This window comes from Ursus americanus, chromosome X, assembly GCF_024610735.1.
Source record: "Ursus americanus isolate L20-20 chromosome X, mUrsAme1.1.p, whole genome shotgun sequence".
Classification (NCBI taxonomy): domain Eukaryota; kingdom Metazoa; phylum Chordata; class Mammalia; order Carnivora; family Ursidae; genus Ursus; species Ursus americanus.
Window position 1 is genome coordinate 105,701,537 of NC_142164.1, and position 19,382 is coordinate 105,720,918.

A 19,382-nucleotide genomic window follows, 5' to 3' on the forward strand; every position below is an offset into this window, starting at 1 on the left:
GAGAGACAATTTTTTAAACTTAAAAAACTAATATAATAGAAGAAAATTTCAATTTAAGCCTAATGTAAAAATTCTATCTGTATACAGTGAAGATTAAGAGTGTCAAATAGCTTCAGAATGCAACTGTAAGAGCAAATAAATGAAGGTTATATGAACTTTGTTCCAACAAGGCCCAGAAAACTCTGCAATTCCTTTAGGTTTCAAATTCTGAGGGTGGGGAAAAAAAAAACAACAAAACAAACAACTAACAAAATGAAAAGAAACCACCACCACCATTTCATTAAACCATTCATTCACTCAACAATCGCTGAGTATCTGCTAATGATTCAAATGCCAACTATTATGTTCAAGGATTTCACAACCTGGGGAAGTGTTTCAGGTGATCAGTTTGGCTTTGTGCTTAATATCACCAACATTAAGCATGCTGCCCTTGTGTTCCCGATAATGGAAAAGAGGCAATAACACTTTAAAATAACCATCATCTGCGAATGATGAGGTCAGTATCAAACAGTGTGAGAACATCAGTCCCAAATGTGTACCTGCTCTGATGAGCAAGAAGTGGACCCATGACACTTCCAACTTACTTCCAATGGCATCCCTGAGACATCCTGGTCTGAATTAAAGTTGACACCAGAGGCCCCACTCTCCTCTAGTTTCTGACAGGGAAACAGTCAGCTAGAAATCAAATTTGATGGGGGGAAAATCTCCAGTCTATTTGCCTGCTCCCTCAGGGGCAAGAAATAGAGCTAGGGAGGCTTGCAGTGGGTCCCCAGGTAGTTGAGAGAGCACTCATTAGGGGGCGTGCTACTTTCCAGGCTCAAAATTAACAAGGGTCTGGCCATACCAATAGCTCAACTAAGATGTAGGTTATCAGAAAGAGGATGCCATTTTACTTTAGACTCAAATGGTAAGACTGAAGCAGTCCATTATAATTAGATGAACTTGAGGAAAATCGAGGCAACATATACATAGATAGATATAGATATAGATATATATAGAGAGAGTTTACAGGCAAATAGGAAAAAATAGCTGAGACCAGCAGGGAGCAATGTCTTCACTTATAGTTGAGAAATTCAAAATTGCCATATATAGTTTTTTGGGAGGAAAGAGCTAATTGCACTGTGCCAATTATGAATTTATTGGGTCTCGGCTCCAAATTCACCCTTCAGTGCTTGCTCTGTGATATGGTCAGGACGCTTCAAGCATTTCTGCTTTACAGAAAGCACACTGTTAAGATCTTATCAGTAGAGGGTGCTAAAGAAACATCACAAGGGGAAGGAGGCTTCTCTTTCAGGTTCCCCAGTGTTGCATTTTGCTTTGTCTTGCTCCTGCTGCACGGTCTATTAGTGATGGATGTGTATGAGAACATCCTGTGGTGCCCAGACCATGCAGGCTCTCAGTGATCTCAAGCTCAGCCTGGGCTCAGTGACCACCATCCTGGGGCCCTCTCAGCCTCCTACCCACAGCAGCACACCACTCTCTCCATGAGCCCTCCCAACAGTGTCACTTGCTTATATCCTGGAAGGTTGTTTCCTACTTGCCTGGTAACAGTGGACCAACTCTGGCTTAGGCAACCCAGTGAAGCTGCAACCCTCTGGCTGCAATGAGTTTTGACTCTCAGCCTGCACCCCTTGGCTGGTGGGAGAGTGTCTGACTGTAAGTTGAACTTCCTTGCATATATCCCCCCCATCTTGTCCTAGGGAATGCTTTACATTCTCTTTACATCTGTATAGGTACACTTCTATCGTAGTTTAATATCTACCTATCTATCTAAAAAGATTTTACTTATTTATTTGAGAGAGAGCAGAGGGAGAGGGACAAGGAGACTCTGTGCTGAGTGGAGAGCCCAACTGGGAGCTCGATCCCATGACCCTGAGATCATGACCTGAGCCAAAATCAACAGTCAGACACTTAACCAACTGAGCCTATTTAATAATTATTTAGATCAAACTTGTTGTTTTAGTTACGGTTTGATTTCTGTCTCCAGATTGATTCCATTACCTTGATGAAGAAATCTTTACATTTACAGTGACTGCAACTGTAGTTTAAAAAAATTCACAGTGTCAAAAAAAATCCATAGTGTCTTTGATCACATACAGAACGGTCTCAGGTCAAGACAGCTCTTCAATTTATCACTTCATGAGACCATACTGTTTTTTACTGATTTTGTGAGTTATCACCAAAGAATTATGGCATTTAGACCTTAGAAAACACAGATACTCCAATCCTCCAACTTAATCAGAAAGGCTAATTTAGTTTGTTCACAGCTAGTAATTGCCAGAATGAGGTCAGGACACCAAATCTCTTTAACTCTCAAACTGGTACTCTTTCTACTACATTACTCTGCCTCACTTGACTCTCCAACAAAAACAAGTATCCTTTGAGAACAAGGATTGCACACTCAGAGTCAGTCCGTGTAAGTATTTTATAATGTATAACGTGATCAGCAAATGTAATGTTAGCAAGACATCCATGTAAATACACTGATGTACGTAATGTCTACCCAAATCATAATAAGACACATTAAAAAGAGATTATCTTAATTCATTATGTATGGCCACATTCTCTTTAGTATATACACATATTTTCCTTTTGTCCTAGAAAAGACAAACATTTTTTACCTCCATCATATTCTATCTGATTTCTTCTTTCCTCTATAAGACATTGATTGTAGGAAGTTAAGTTACAGTTAAAATAATTTATAAGGCAATTAACCATCCATATGTCAAAACCTGAAGATAGTCTAATACAACACTCAAGAAATCAATGCCTATTTCAATAATAGTGTTAGCATGCTTCTTCAGGTTGAGCACAAAGATAGTGAAGGGGGCACCAATATAGAAGGGTCCAATTAACTGTGAAAACAAAGAAGCCTCTTGATGCTTTTCATCTATAAAACTCAGTATTAGAATTCATGGTTTAATGAGATGGCCCAAATCTGCATGTCCAAATGCTACAGTTAACAACCAAAATGTCAACCATACGAAAAAAAATCTCTACTTGCAATAGCTCCAAACCACAGCTTTAAGAGAAGAGTCTAGCTATAATTGCCAAAGCTGCCTTTTCAAAGCATTAAGGACATTTGGAAGGCCAATGTAAAATTATTTTGATGATGTTATTGGAGTGCCACTATTTTCAGGAAATCTCTAAAGATAAAATATCAACATGATAATTTTTATTTTATTATGGAACATGCTGCTGTCCTAGTACTTATATCCTCAAGGTTTGGGGTAATCAGAAGAAATCTATGCTTACATAAATGATACAACATAGATGGTGGGAAAAGTCTCAAATGAGCTCTTTATTTTCTCCTCCGGGCTCTTCCATTAGACCTGTTGGTTGTCTAGTTTTAGCCATTTCTAGTCTAGATAGCAGAGAAGGCACAAGACTCTCAGCCCAGATGGAGTTCAGGAGTAAAGAACTCATACATTTAAAGACAGGAAAAAATTATATGAATGTTTATGAAATAAAACAAAGAGTCAACATGCCAAAATAAGCCTAATTCATGATCAAACCTAAATTAGTGAAGAAAAAGAATAGCTTAGACGGAAAAGAGAAAAGATAAGAGAGCATTTCCGAGAATGTCCTTCCTATAAACTGTAAAGTACTATATAACAAAAAGATAATCTTAACACTAACATAATAAAACAGGCATTCATTGTCTTTATTCCTCCTGTTATTTTTATGAAAGCAATGGGGATAAAATACCAGTACAAAGCAAGTGCCATATATAAGACCACACTGTTGGTCAATGTAAAAGTTGTATTTGAGCTCAGTACAATCTGATTTAAACAATGTCACTTTCATGATCACGCCTGGCCTGAGATTTCTGGAGTTTATCAAACCTGGCAAGTGTTCCAGGCTCAGCAACGAGAGCACAGGGCTGTGACAAGCACAGTTTAAATCTGCTGAAGCACAAGGTCTCAAATGGCTTGTCAGGAGCGCTTCTCTCTCCAGATTCAAAGACTTAGTGAAAGGTGGGAGTGAGGAGAAAGCGGGGTACAAAACTCAAGAAAAATCCAGATTTCCTGTAACTGACTTACTATGTATAAAACCAGCATCTGTGCAGAGCAAAAACAGATGTACTCCAACATATCAGGGAAAGTGTAATCAGGGTCAAAGCCTAACGGAAAGGGAAATACCAGGTCAATAGAGGGGAAATACCTTTCTGCTTATCATTAGCTAACAATCATTCAGACGTATAGTGCACTGATCATCTGCATTTCCTTTTTGTCTTTTATGGCTGCACTGTGTGGTCAGTTCCATTATACTAACTGACAAATTCCAAGGAAACCCAAGTTGTTCAGTTTCCCTTTATTCATTCTCATGTTTCATATTAACAGACATCTTTGTCTACCACTGCAACCAACCCTCTTCCACCCAGTGTTTTGGTATTCAGAGTCTACTACTTTAGAATTTTAAGCATAAAAAACTCCTGTTTTATTTTTATTTTTTTCCTCTTAATTTTATTTTATTTTTTTAATATTTTTTAAAATTATGTTAGTCACCATACAGTACATCCCTGGTTTTTGATGTAAAGTTCGATGATTCATTAGTTGCGTATAACACCCAGTGCACCATGCAATATGTGCCCTCCTTACTACCCATCACCAGTCTATCACATTCCCCCACTCCCCTCCCCTCTGAAGCCCTCAGTTTGTTTCTCAGAGTCCATAGTCTCTCATGCTTCATTACCCCCCTTTCTTTATCCCTTTCTCCTCCTACCGATCTTCCTAGTAAAAAACTCCTGTTTTAAAGACAAAAACAGTGAGCATCAGGAAATCTAGCATGTGTACCATAAAATTATCCATTGAAAGCCATCAGGATTATGAATCTAATAGAATACATACTTGTGTAATTTTTCATTATAAAAGCAATGCAAACTGGGGCGCCTGGGAGGCTCAGTCGGTTAAGCATCTGCCATCGGCTCAGGTCATGATCCCAGGGTCCTAGGATTGAGCACCGCATCATGCTCCCTGCTCAGCAGGGAGCCTGCTTGTCCCTCTGCCCCTCCCCCTGCTCACGCTTTCTCTCACTCTCAAATAAATAAATAAAACTCTTAAAAATTTTTTTGAATAAAAAAATAAAATCAATGCAAACTAATTGAAGAAAATTGGGAAGATATTTAAAAATTTTTTAAAAATCAGCTATTATCTTACTGAGCAAACACAATAAATATTAACATAGAATATTCTCTTTTAAAATTTTCAACAATGATGACATGTTTATAATGCTTTTAATCTGGTTTTTACTTAACATTATTATTTAGAATCTTTCCTTGAATATTGGAACATAAATATTTTAGGTACATTCAAAAGTGTAATTTATTCATAAATTATATATTCAGATATAATTTCAAATATTAACTATGAATAGTAAATATTTCATCTTGTAATTGCACCATAATTTACTGACACGTTACTCTGTTATTTCCTATTTTTCACTATTATATAATGCTGCTCTAAATTCTTGCTATAAAAAAATCTTATTGTGTTTTATAATTTGTTTTTACATCAGATTCCCAAGATAGTTTAGGAGCCAGACTGCCTGAGTTAAATCCTGTCTTAAATCCTTTCCAACTGTGTCACTTCAGAAAAGTAAACTAACCTTCCTGTTCTTCACGTTTCCTCATCTGTAACATGGACAGGATAGTAGTAAAACCTGTCTTATAAGGTTGTTATGAGGCCCAAATGATTAGTTTATATACAGCACTTGAAATAGTGCCTGAGCCATACTGTAAATACTATGTAAATATCAGTATTAATGTTTCTGGGTCTTAAAGCTGCCTAAAACTTACAAAGGTTTAATGAATGTACATGCCTAGCAGTAAGGTATGTCCATTTTAATTTCATTAGTTTCTCACCAGCATTTGAATATTTTTAGTGTGTGTTTTTTTGTGTATATGTATTTGTGTTTATGAATTTGTAACGTGAAAATTTGTATTTCATTACTGTGTTACAGGGCTTCCTTGTTTCTGAGGAAAACTGCCACTGGAAAGTAATGGTAGTGTTTGTGATAATTTACGGATGCGGAGCTTCTCTCTTTAAGAAACAAATAAATCCAATGTTATTTGCGTTATCTTTCTGATTTATCTAATGATACTTATCGATTTGATTTATATAATAACCTTCATTTAAAAAATAGTAGCACTCATATATTTTTCTATTCCTCACTATCTGTTATAGACTCAAGGTTTGTGCCTCCCCCTAAATTCTTATGTTGAAACCTAATCCCAAGTGTGATGGTTTTTGGGAGTGGAGTCATTGAGAAGTTACTAGGTCGTAAGGGCCAAGCCCTCTTAAATTGGATTGGATTAGTGTCCTTATAAAAGAGACTCCAGAGTACTCCCTCACCCCTTCCACTATGTGAAGACTCTCTATGAACCAGGGAACAAGCTCTCACTAGACACCAAATCTGCAAGTGCCCTTAAGTTGGACTGCCTAGCCTCCAAAAGTGTAAGAAATGTTTGTTGGTTAAGCCCCCCAATCTAGGGTCTTTTTGTTATAGCAGCATGAATGGCATCTGATTTGTTTTTCACCCCAGTACTTTGCTACCACAAGTTTCCTATTCTAGATTTAGAAACTTTTGCTTCATTTATTTGGTAAACTTACTCAAATACATTTTTCAAAAAGGTACTTTAGTGATCTTGCTGATCTAAAAATATCTTTTTGTTGCTTTCACACATGAATGATAATTTAGATATAAACATTTTGGGGCATTACTTTTCTTAAAAGATTTACGGATTTTCATTGTCTTCTGGCAGTTATGGTTTCACAGTACACATCTGAGTACAGCATAATTCCTGTTTCTTTGAAGTTACAACCTCTCATGTGTCTCTTCTCACTGGTTAAATGAATGTAGTTGCTTCTTGCCGTAAAACAGTAAAATGTTACCAGAAAATATCTTGAAGCTGTTATCTTTCCAATTCACTTTCTGACTTTGTTGAGAAATTCAATTTTCCCAATTTCTATTCCTAAATTTTTCTATTATACCCTTAATTGTTTTCTATTGTTTTCTTCTTTAGAAACTAATAATTAGTTGAAGGTGCATTAACCATAACCTATCCTCTATAGCCATTATCTTCTCTCATTTTTTGTCTTTTTATTAATTTACTAAAAATCTGAGTGTCAATAAAGTTTATTTCATGTCTCATCGTTTCAATTTTCTGCAATAACCAGTATGCTTTTTAATACTATCAGCATGGTTTATTTTCTATTTCCATGTTCTTAGTTTTATTTATTTCATTTTATTTTTTATTATGTTCAATTAGTTTTAAAGACTTTTTTTAGTTCGTTTTGTGCTCAATTTATAGTGGTTTTGCCTTCCTTATAAGATGGTATTCTATTTTAATGCAAACGATATTCTTTTGATTCTTATTGAGATCATTAAAGAGATGTTCTTAATAAACTTACTGCATGGGGAAGGATTTCCTTCTGATATATGAGGGGATACTTCTTCTCTTTCCCATTCTTTTTCTTTGCTTATCCTTAAATAAAGACCTATTTCAAGAAAAGACACACCTCACAACTGTTCTGAGCTATCTCAGTTTGTCCAGCTGTTGAAGAGTACTCTGATGCTTATATTGCCTATGGAACTCCTAGGATATAGTAGGTTTTCATAAATGATAAGTTCTCCTTCCTCTTCATAATTGCCTCCCCTACCCTCCAGACAAAATAAAGATATAGGGATTGGGTCTGGGCTGAGACAGATGATGTTCTATTTCTAGTAGCTGAGGTATGCAGCTACTCAAGCTACTGTAGTATCTACTCATTTGTATGAGTACTCTGATTCAACTATCATAGTAACAAAGAGAACATTCAAATTTAGTCATAATTTGATTCTAAACAAGTTATATCAAAACCCAAGTTTTTATTTTCTGGTGCACATAAAAAAGAAAAAAGGGAAAATAAAAACACATAAGTACTGGAAAGAAGGTCATGAAATTATAAACGATTGTACTTAGCAGATCTTAATATTCTCATATTACATATTAAGAACAAAGTCTCCTGCAAATATCAAATCATTATGTCAAACACCTGAAATTAATATAATGTTATGTGTCAATTACAGCAATAAGTTTTTTAATTTATTTAATTAAAATTCACGTTAAAAAATCTCAAAGAAAGTTAAAGCACTTGACTAAGGTCATGGAGATACAAAGTGTTAGAATTAGGGTTCAGATAGTTCTTACTTAATGTGATTTCCTCTACACTACAGGGAATCTGGAAAGAGACTTTTTTGAATATTTTGTTTTAAAGAAAGTATTCCAGCATCATATACCAAGTAGTTGGTATTACTTAATACTACTTTATTATTTTTAACAAAGAATCTTATTGTGAGAAAAGCAACACACAAGTATACAACCTTCTACTAAAACCTAGCACATTAAAAGGCCAGGAAGGGAGAAGTGGAAATAGACAAATACCACATGATTTCACCATATGTGGAATTTAAGAAACTGAATAAACAAACAAAGGGGGTGTGGGGAGAGAGAGGCAAACTATGAAACAGACTCTTACCTACAGAGAACAATCTGATGGTTACCAGAGGGGAAGTGGGTGGAAGGGTGGGTGAAACAGGTGATGGGGATTAAGGAGGGCACTTGTGATGAGCACAGGGTGATGTGTCTGGAAGTGTCCAATCATTTATATGGTACACCTGAAACTAATATTACACTGTATGTTAACTAACTGGAATTTAAATAAAAACTTAAGAAATGTTAATAAAAAAATAATAGAAGAAATCCAAATTAAAAAAAAAGAAGAAGAAAAAAATACAAGTGCTTTCTGAGCTGAACTGATTGGCTAATGCCATCCACAGTCTCAAACCATCATCAGACAGGATCTTTAAATTCTCACTAGCTGGAATGTGAAATTGGTGAAATTGACACAGTAAAATATTGCATTCCCTTCTAAACTTCTTCAATGTTACTTATGTTGTCATTTATTTCTAACAGAGGTGAAGAAGTTATCAGGACAGATGAGCATCAACCAAGTTACAGATTTACAAAGAAAAATAGCAAACTGTTCATTAACAAGAAAGGAGATACCTTTCTATAAAGTATAATATACTTACATTCCATTTCTAGTAATAACATAAAATACCTGCAAAGTCATTAGTTAATTAAACGAATATTGCCAAATTAAAATCTGGAAGGTTATTTGGTGAGTATAGAATCTGATCAAAGGCAGATTGATTATTTTATTATTTCATCCAAATGATGATAGGCTGTTTACCCTATTATATAACCAAATACTTTTCTCTCTTTTTGTCACAAAAAAATTTCTGATTTCAAATTCTCTTTTTTCTAGGTTTTTCATTACATTCCAAACTTGCTACATACTACAATCTTAAAATTTGTGTCACATTGTATCATACTTATTAGGATACAAAAGAATGGTTGTAACTAATTTAACCTGTTCTTTTATACTTTTTATCTTCTTTTGTACTTTTCCTATGAGATACGCAGAGCTCATTTTTATAGGCTATAACTTTATATTTAATTACTAGTTAAAGAAATATTTTCTAATGAAGATGAAAATAAATCCAAGCATACTTACCACATGAAGAATTTTATTCTCTGTTTCATACACAGTACAATCCTTTAAAAAAAAGAAACATATGCATTAGTTTTTAAAAAATCAAACATGCTTTTTAAAATAATTTCTTAGGAAATGAACTACAATTTGAAAAAGTCTTGACAATTCAAGCAAAAATAGCAATAAGAATGGGAAAAAAATCTGGAATGCCATATACTAAAATATTCATAGTAGTTAGCTCTGATGGTCAGTTACAGAGATATTCTCATTTTTGTTTAACTATAATTTCCAATTTTACACACATATAATAAAGAATAATATACATTAAACATACAAAATCAAATATTAAAAAAAAATTTAACCATTTTCTATCTGAAATTTTATTTGTGATAAATACTTTTTTGTTGAAATATTTCCAACATTTCAAATACTAATTTATTATAGATTGGAACATTAGGAAAAACACTAATACTTATTTCAATAGTCTTAGTCTCAAAATGATTTTATATTTTCAAGTGTTGTAGGCTATCACATATCCTTTATATTATGTGTTTAAAATTGATACACATTACTAATAAATATAAAGTTCATAGTTCTTACCTAAATTTGAAACTTTGAAATTATAAAAAATTGTTTTTAAAAATCATCATTGTATTTTTACCTGTAGTTGTTAGATTTACAACAAGCAAAAATATAGCAAAGTAATCTTTGCTTAGAAACTTTGTTTCTATGGTTCATTTTTCTTAAGAAACTTATAAAATGGGCATAATATTAGTAGTAACCCAATAAGGGTACTGTGAGGATTAAATGAGAAAATAAATAAATAGCTTAGCACAGTATCTGGCATACAGTAAATGATAAATATATTTTAATCATGAATTATTGTTCTATGTCTTTATTTTAAAAATTTAAACTAATTACCTTTACTTCAAAATATAAAGTTAACTAATTACTATTTGACCATCTAATTTTGAAAGAATAACCATGTTTCACAGTACTGCATATTTTAAGGAATGATAGCCCATTTCATTTTTTCCTCTGAATATAATTTTTAAAAAAGGAATCTTGTTGAACATAGTTTTTGATAATGCCAATTCACCACAATACCTTGTCAGAAGTATTACATATTCTTATCAGGAGCAAAAGTTTTAAAGTTAAATTTAGGTCTGATTCATTTCACAAACTAATAGAAATACTTAAGGATTGGGCCTTGCCATACTGAAGGGCTTCTGTGCCAAAGAAGAAGTTTGTTACAAATTTAGCCATATCTATGTCTCTATAAAGTAAGTATGAATTATGTGAACAGGGGAGATAAGGTATAGATAAAACATTTATACTGGGAAAGTACATTGTACTTACATCTGAATTTGGAAGAGTCCAATTTTACAGAATTAATTTCAAACACAATTACTTTGGTAAGAGATGATTTGGGAAAAGCTGCAAAGTTGCCCAGTTTCCCCAAGGTGCCTGTACAACTTGCTTCAGCTATAATGGATGCAAGTTTGATTATTTACCTACCTTCCCAGAATCAGAGAATATGATTAAATGTTTAAGCTTCAAAGGGATTCTCCTCAAGGAAAAAAGTAAATATGATCTAAATGGATATCCTGCTAGTGATACAATAATCACACAGAGAATAACTATTTCAAGTTCTTCAAAATATAATACTTTACTTGCACATCCCTAGTGTGACATAACAAAAAAAATTACTAAACAAAATCTTATACTATTGTCAGTAATCATATTGTTTGTTGGTAGTAGTGTTGTTAGTCTGTTACTGTTTTGCTGAACCTACTGCATTTCATAGGATGAAGCAATCGAACAGTTACGTGATATTACTATCATTCTATCATTTTTGGTGTCCTAAGTAATTTTAGCATGAGACAAAGTAGATACATATATAAGAAGGTAAGTAGAACCTAGAGTATCTTGATGTATTATGTATACACATCTGTATGTATTTCTTAGTTCTGCCCACTGAAAAGACATAAACAACCAACTGAGTAATGAATAAATCCCTCACAGTTAGTGATTTTCAAATACCATTTCCCAGGCCTTCAAGGAAAACAGTGGAGTCCCAATCTGGGGTAGGAAATGTACAAGATAAGCTTGGACTGTACTGTGACACAGATAGAAAGAAGCTATTAAGCTCTACAAGGATTGTGCCAGCAGGACTCAGAAGTCAACATGAAGAGATTCTTACTGGCCAAAGATGGAGCAATTTGGGATTCTAAAAAAATAATAGTTGCAATGGATGGAAACAGTAAAGTACATATTAATTATTACATATATTAATACAGTTGATGCTAAATTTTGTATGTACCAAATACATCTAAATATATTTAGTAACAGTTGTGTAATACTGAATATATTAAACAAATTGGACAATGTATAATAGATGTACTATTCCTCCTTTTTCAGAAAATATTAATCAACTGTGTTCAGGGTACAAAGACGAATAAAACATGGCCCCTGACTCAGAAAGCCGCAGTTTAAGGAGACAGGCATTCACATAAGTAAGTTAAAATATGTAGAATCTCAATGTCTTCGTGAAGTTTAAGCTTCAATAACTTTACAAGTACGAATGCCACAAAAATATAGAAATCAACATGTGAAAGGCCAATTATTTAAAATTTTAAAATACAGGTATATTTCTCATTAAAATGCAAAGTGACCACTGTGTTGTGCTATATACCTTGCTCAAGTCAAATTTCAAAACTTTGTAAACGCATTCATCAGCTCCTGATTCTCAGTGACTAAAAGGATTATACCTATAATCTGAGCTTTAAGATTATTTAAAGAATAAAGTACTGATGTATACTTGACAATTCTGACACAACCAACAAGACAAAGTCTAAAAGAGATACATCCCGTGACTGAGGTGGATAAGGTTTTCCACCAGTCTAAAAAACTGTCATAAATATTAAAATTAAAAACTTACTACTTGAAATAAACAAAACCAAATGACTATAAAAGAAATTGGAATAGTCAAAGGATGTTTGCGTTATGCTTGTAGCATACTCACACATGCGAACTTATTAAAGCTTAAATCCGCACCGACACATTTGGGACACTCACAATTACTATAATAAAGGCAAAGTCATAGGGCTGGGGGAGCAGAGGAGGAAACAACTAACTCTGCCTTAAAAAAATCAGGAAAGGTGGCTTTTAATTGGGTCTTAGTATCTGCTGGCTCACTCTAAACAGTTCTCAACTCCTCAGAACTATCTGCTTTTGTTACACATTCCCTCCATTTATTGATTGGCTTTTCTTTTTTTCCTCCTAGTAAACTTATTTCTTTCTTCAACTGCTCACTACTTTGAATAACTGCTTCTACCTTCTTTCAGCCAGATCGGGTTGTTCATTATTGAAGCCAAAGGCTTTCACAAGGGTGCGACGCAGCATAATAAAAACCAAACAGAACAGAACAATACAAAAAAGTACATATTAACCTGCTACTTTATATTAGGGAGAAGAACAGAAACTAAACGACTATGTTCTATTTACTTAAGCTATCATGTTAAGGAGTTCATTTTATCATGCTAAATATTTAAATAGCCCATACTCTACCTTAGGGGATTCATTTTATTAATAAGTTATTTTATTTCCATCAAGATATGAATTTAAAATATTGGCTTCTCAAAAGTGGGTTTTATTAACACTTAGGGCCAAATATTTTCCCAAAAGATCATACCCCAAGTTTTAAAAAGAAAATAGCACTGAATATGGAGAAATCCACATTTTAAAGAACCTATTCATGCTAAGAAAAGGTACACCTCTGACGTTCTACTTATTTTTAGGTTAGGACTAAATTTAGATTTTTAAAATTGGATTTAGAGCTATGCCACTATATACTCCTAGGAATTCTCTTCAGTGGCTCATGCTGTCTTTTACTGTGAGTGCAAAATGACATTTGCAATTTCTTCTTTATCTTTGTCCATATAACGCTTCTACAAACCATGTGTTGCACATTTAAATGCATCAAATTCCTAATAAGATAATACTCATAAAGATAGAGAGTGTTTCTTCAGTTTTGATCATTTTTTTTCTTTTTGTAAAACCTAAGTATGCACAGAAACTGTCTCCCACAGATGAGCTACGTGCCCACACAGGATCATAATCAGTTATTGTTTTTGTGAAATAGTGATGCAACTGCCATACTGAGCAGAACACATAGAAACACTTCTATCTTATGTGTTACCATTGATGTTCCATACTTTGTCAACACATTTTAAGCATCCTGGGGTCATGATGTTCAGTGAAAGTAATATTTCTCATCAACTGTGTATTATAGTCTTAGGAACAGCTCATAGGTTATAAATATTTAATACATAAAGCAAGAGAGTGAAGAAAAATAGTGTATGTTTCTAATGCTGTATACAATTATATTTCATGGAACTTTATAACTATAAATACCATAAACTTTCATGTCTCTTGTTGGTATATTATAGTATACTTGTACATATAATATAAAAATATTATTAGTTTTTTTTTTTGAGACAGAGAGAGCATATGTGCATACACAGGGAAAGGGCAGAGGAAGAGGGAAAGAGAATCTCAAGCAGGCTCCACACCCACCTCAGAGCAGGAGGCAGGCTCTATCTCATGACCCTGAGATCATGACTTGAGCCGAAATTAAGAGTCAGATGCTTAACCGACTGAGCTACCCACCCAGGCGCCTTTAAAAATATTGTTTTGCTTGTACATAATATTTAAATAATCCATCCATGCACACCTTTAATAATGGCACCTTCATACCAAATACTTCACATATTGTCAAGGTACCAAAATGTCTTCAATGCTTAAGCGATTCATATGAGTTAGTGTTAGTTTTATTCATTCACTCATTCATTTACTCCATTCACCAAAAAAGAATTCTGGGGCATCTTGTAAATGCAATTCAATGTCAGGCACTATTACATAATCAAAGATAAATTAAACTTGACCCTTGGCCATCATTATTTCATTATTTAGTGGAGAAAACAATCAAATAGTAATATAAGGTATGTGAAAAATACTAACAGAAGATCCCATAAAAAGCAGATAAATCCTAACTTGTTAACTGTGGAATGACCTTGTAGAGGAGGTATTTTACTGACCTTAAATAACTTTTGAATCTGGAAGTTGGGGGTTCACGGGGAAAGAACACTTCAGCTTGTGTGAACACATGAATGAAGGCATGATGAGAAGTAAGCACACCAGGCTAGAGCATAAGATATGTGGAATGAATGCAACAGGAAACAAAGTCTAGAAAATAACATGAGGTCATATTGTGGAGAGCTACGAATGCTAGCCTGGAGAAATTTTGTTTTGAAGGGAATAAAATTTTTATTTTTCAGTAACAATTTATTTTGAAGCCCCATTCAAGGAAGACAACACTTAATTTGGTCAACTGATAATTGCTTGTGAATTTTTTTCAGGAGCATTTGAAGTCAGGGTAGCTTACATAGTGCCATGGTTGGTGTTCAACAGCCACGTTAAAATGGTGAGTGTGTGTGTTGTGGGCAAGGGGAGGAGGAGTGGAGTCCACACTCTCTGGTCCAGCTAACAACTCTAATAGCCATCTCTTCTTGTTCCTTTTCTCATAGTTCTTTTTCATTTCCCTTAGTTATAAGAGTAACTTTCAAGTCATGTCTCAGATAATGAATCTCTATAATTCTGTGTATCTTCCTAGATATATCAAGTAGACATTTCATCTCTAAGGAGGATGGAGGAGTGCGTATTTTACTCTGATTCAAGGAAGTGCTCAGAGATGTCTGAGCATAGGAAGTATGTGATCAAATATACGTTTTATGAAAACAATGGGGAAGAAGTTGTGGATTTAAAAGCTAAAGGCAGCAAGATCAGTTGGAATGCTCTTTCAATAGAAAATGTAAACATGTAATCAAAGCTTGAACTGTAGTTATGATGGTGGAAACCAAGTTGAGGAGAGGTGCCTGACACACGTGTAGCCAGGAATGAGAATTGGGTGACTGATTCATACATAGAGAATAATGGGGAGAGGAAAGTTAAACATTACTCTAGGGGTTCAAACCTGAGCAAATGGATGAATGGCTGAGTAGAGATGTTAGGAGAGACTTTGGGGAGAATAAAATAATTATATTTTGGGCATGTGAAATTAGAAGTGGCTGAAAGACAGGACATTTTATACAAAGCTGTCCAGCAAGCAACTGAATAAACTGAATTGGATCTAAAATAGAGCCAGATCTGGGAGTATTTACACTGAAGAGATAGTTAAAGGCACAAGAAAACAACAAATTCATTAAAAAAGAATATGTGTAGTGAGAAGGTAGCAGAGGACAGAAGCTCAGACAATGCTTACATTTAGGAGCAGGACGCAAGGGTTAGTTGTGTGGCCAGGAGTAAAGGGAGAAAGTGGTATTACAGAGACATACTTATTAAAGCTTAGAGCGATAAGAGAATTATCCTAATTATGTTCTATGTCTGTGCTGCTTGAAATTCAGTAGCTTTTAGACATATGTGGCTCCTGAGCAATTAAAATGTGCAAAGGAGGAACTGGATTTGTAATTTTACTTAGTTTTAATTAATTTAGATTTATATTTCAGTTGCCACATGCAGCTAGTGGTCACCATGCCAGCCAGAATGTCAGGTCTAGAGAAATATACTATGGTCCTTCCAACAGTTACAAAATGGGAAGCCATTTAATAAGATTTTCAAACAAATAACAATAAAGCAACATCTGAAAAGAAAGACATGAGAGTTTAGTTTCCAGTTATTGACCAGATGCTTCGCTTCTTTTTTCCTTCCGCAAGAGCAGATTCCAGTCTATTGTGACATCTACAGTAGCAGCATAGTACAATGAAAGCAATTCTCTCTGTAGGATGATATACAGAAAAGAGCCATTAAAAGGAATTCAAAGAATTCATCACCTAGCTTTGTGGGCACAGAGAAAGCAGTGCCAGGGGTAAAAGATTTGCAATGAATGGAAAATAAAAGTCCAGACTAAATTTGGATTCTTCAAAGAGCAAAAGCTGACTGAGTGCCTTGAGTGAAAAGTACGTCCATAGTGAAAAGACAGTCATTGGTCTTCTTGAATGTGTTATCAAAATGCTCCTGTTAAATTTCAGATATATAAATGTCCTTGGCAAACAAGGCAGGCAGAGGTATAACCAACCACCCCCAAGCACCTCCTTGGCAACACTTTCACCATTTTGACTGGCTTAATGACCAAAAACTTGTTGGAACAGTCTTCTTGCTATTGTTTTGGGAATGAGTAGAGTTCATGAAGGATGGTATCTCTTGAAATTTTAAAGACGTTATTTATTTATCTATTTTAGAGAGAGAGAGAGAGTTGAGCAGTGGGGGGAGAAAGAGAGGGAGAGAGAATCTGAAGCAGACTCCACGCTGAGGACAGAGCCTGCCTGAAGTGGGGCTTGATCTCATGACTACAAGATCATGACCTGAGCTGAAACCAAGAGTCAAATGCTTAACTGACTGAGCCACCCAGGCACCCCTCTTGAAATTTTAAAATGACCCATTTTGAAAAGAATCCGCTAAGATTTTCATTAGGTTAAAAAAGGTATTGAGTTGTAACATACAAAGAGCAATAAACAAGGGATGGGAGAATGTGAGTGGCCATGACCTTAGTGGTCGTCTATAGTCTATCAGTGAACATAGCCGTATTCTTCTGCACCTTGCATCATATTGCTCTTCAAAATTCTGCCCAGTTCTTCCTCCCTCAGAGGCCATCTAAAATGAAGCCCTATCTGGCTTTATTATTTTTTTTAAGATTTATTTATTTCTTTGAGAGAGAGAGAGAGCATGAGTGGGGTGAGTGGCAGAAGGAGAGGGAGAAGGAAGAGGAGAGAAGCAGACTCCCCGCTGAGCATGGAGACCAACATGGGCCTTGATCTCAAGACTCTGTGATCATGAGCTGAGCTGAAATGAAAAGTCGGACGCCTAACCAACACAGCCGCCCAGGTGTCCCCCCAGTCTGGCTTTAATCTCTCTAGTCTTCACTTCACAATGAAAGACTACTGTCCCAATAGTTGAATGGGTGTGGCAACTAATCTTTAAGCATATAGAGACTTGGGAATGTAGGCAGAAGTAAGGCTGATTGTTTTTTTCAGCATCCTAATGGCTCTGTAACAAATCTAAAAACTACTGAGGCTTATCAAGATTGAAGTGTCAAAAGGGATAAAAAGTAAAAATGTCAAGTTAAGGTGTTAATGACCATAAAACTCATTAGGGTGAGACTGTGATCCCTGTAACTTTAATAGCTTTATTTTGACAACTTGAAGAAGCAGTGAGCTAATCCCCATCATGAGCTTAGTTTGTTTATTCTGCATGTCTTGAGTCAAGACCTAAATATTTTTGAAAGGCCTGGGTACTATGTACTAACTGCACAGATATTATGTTTCCATCAGTTATCTGTTAGTCTTTCTCTCTCCCATTAGATGGTCAGTATTTTTAAAGAAGGAACTGAACAGTCTCTTTTAATCCCTCAGGGTGCTCTGTACACTCTATAGTCTCAATTTACCAGTTATGAATATTTTAGTCCATTGACTCTCTATTTTCACATTCCATAATACACATTTCACATTGGCTTTAGAGATTAGGTACACAAATGAAACTTTTAAAGCCATTTTTTAAAAACAAAATTTGTAATTGCCAAACTAGCACGTACATTTAGTTTCCCTACACTCTAATTTTGTGCCAAAATACACTGAATTTCAGTTTTAAAATAATTTTAAATATGAGTTTGGTTTTCAACTTTAATCTGCATGATCTCAGCAGATATTTTCAACAAAAATAATTGGGCTTTCTCTGCATGCATGAAGATTCTTATTATGTAAAAGATGTCAAGAATTTTATATTCATACAATAAAGCTAACATTTCTTTGTAATAAAAAGCCTCTCTAGCTTCCAGACGTTCAAGTTACTTACTGAAATGACCATCTAATACATCATAAAGGAAAGAAAATGTATAGGGTCTAAGTGATGAGAAACAATTTTTCCCTTGTGACAAATTCAACTAAGGAGTTCAAGCAAAGATAAATTCTATGATCCATCATAAATGAAAATATAAATTAAACTTTACTTCATCAGTTCAAGATCGTCCACTTGGCTGCCAGAAAAATAAATGGAAATTATGGTATATTTGAAACAAATTCCAAGTATTAGTTTCAAAAATTCCTTAGACCATATATATGTTTGTCCATTTTATCTATTTAGATTGCATCTTCTTGGACAAAATGGAAGCATTTCTTTTCACTATATGCAACATCTGAAAAGGTAACATTGATACCAAGCACTCAATATTTTTAGATCATTGTTGATAATAATATATTTAAATCCTAATAAATACTAAATTGTCCAAGTAATAGTTCCAGCCTACATCTAGGCTTAATTTTGTACACCCTCAAAAATCATTATCATAAATAATCAGTATCCATTTAGGGTTTCTAGTAGTAACACTGAGTGATTATAAGACAAAATTTTATGTTTTGGAAAACTTTAAAAGGTCTTCTTCCTCCCACCAAACCTATCGTCACCAATATTGCAGTAGATTATACTTAAAATACTAAGATACACACCAGTGCATAAAAACACACCATTGAGGAGAGAGAAGAAATTCTTCAAACTCAACCTTTACTAACATATTTTTTTGGATATTTAAAAATTTTTCCACATAATTTAATTTTATGGTGCTTTCCTTATGTTCAAATAAACAAGATTATTGTCCTTAAAATTCTAGTATAATGCTGTACTGGAATTCTTTATGGATTCATTGCTGTGCCAGACCTGTATTATGATTTCTAAATATACATTCCCTTTTTTAGAGAAAACGTAAACTTCCCGTAGCTACTGAAGTCAGTGATG

The 19,382-nt window shown here is 34.4% G+C and overlaps 1 protein-coding gene and 1 long non-coding RNA gene across 7 annotated transcripts in view; one reads left to right on the plus strand and one right to left on the minus strand.

Moving 5' to 3' along the window:
- The window catches only part of LOC123797216 (uncharacterized), a 210,469-nt gene that overhangs the window by 149,143 nt on the left and 41,944 nt on the right, over positions 1-19,382 (plus strand). The window lies entirely within an intron of this gene.
- CNKSR2 (connector enhancer of kinase suppressor of Ras 2) overlaps positions 1-19,382 on the minus strand; it is a 255,489-nt gene that overhangs the window by 143,664 nt on the left and 92,443 nt on the right. For all 5 annotated transcript variants that reach the window (XM_087860268.1, XM_087860267.1, XM_045804992.2 and 2 more), the window contains exon 5: positions 9,561-9,602. In XM_087860268.1, coding sequence (XP_087716394.1) covers positions 9,561-9,602 — 42 coding nt within the window. The remainder of the gene's footprint in view (positions 1-9,560; positions 9,603-19,382) is intronic.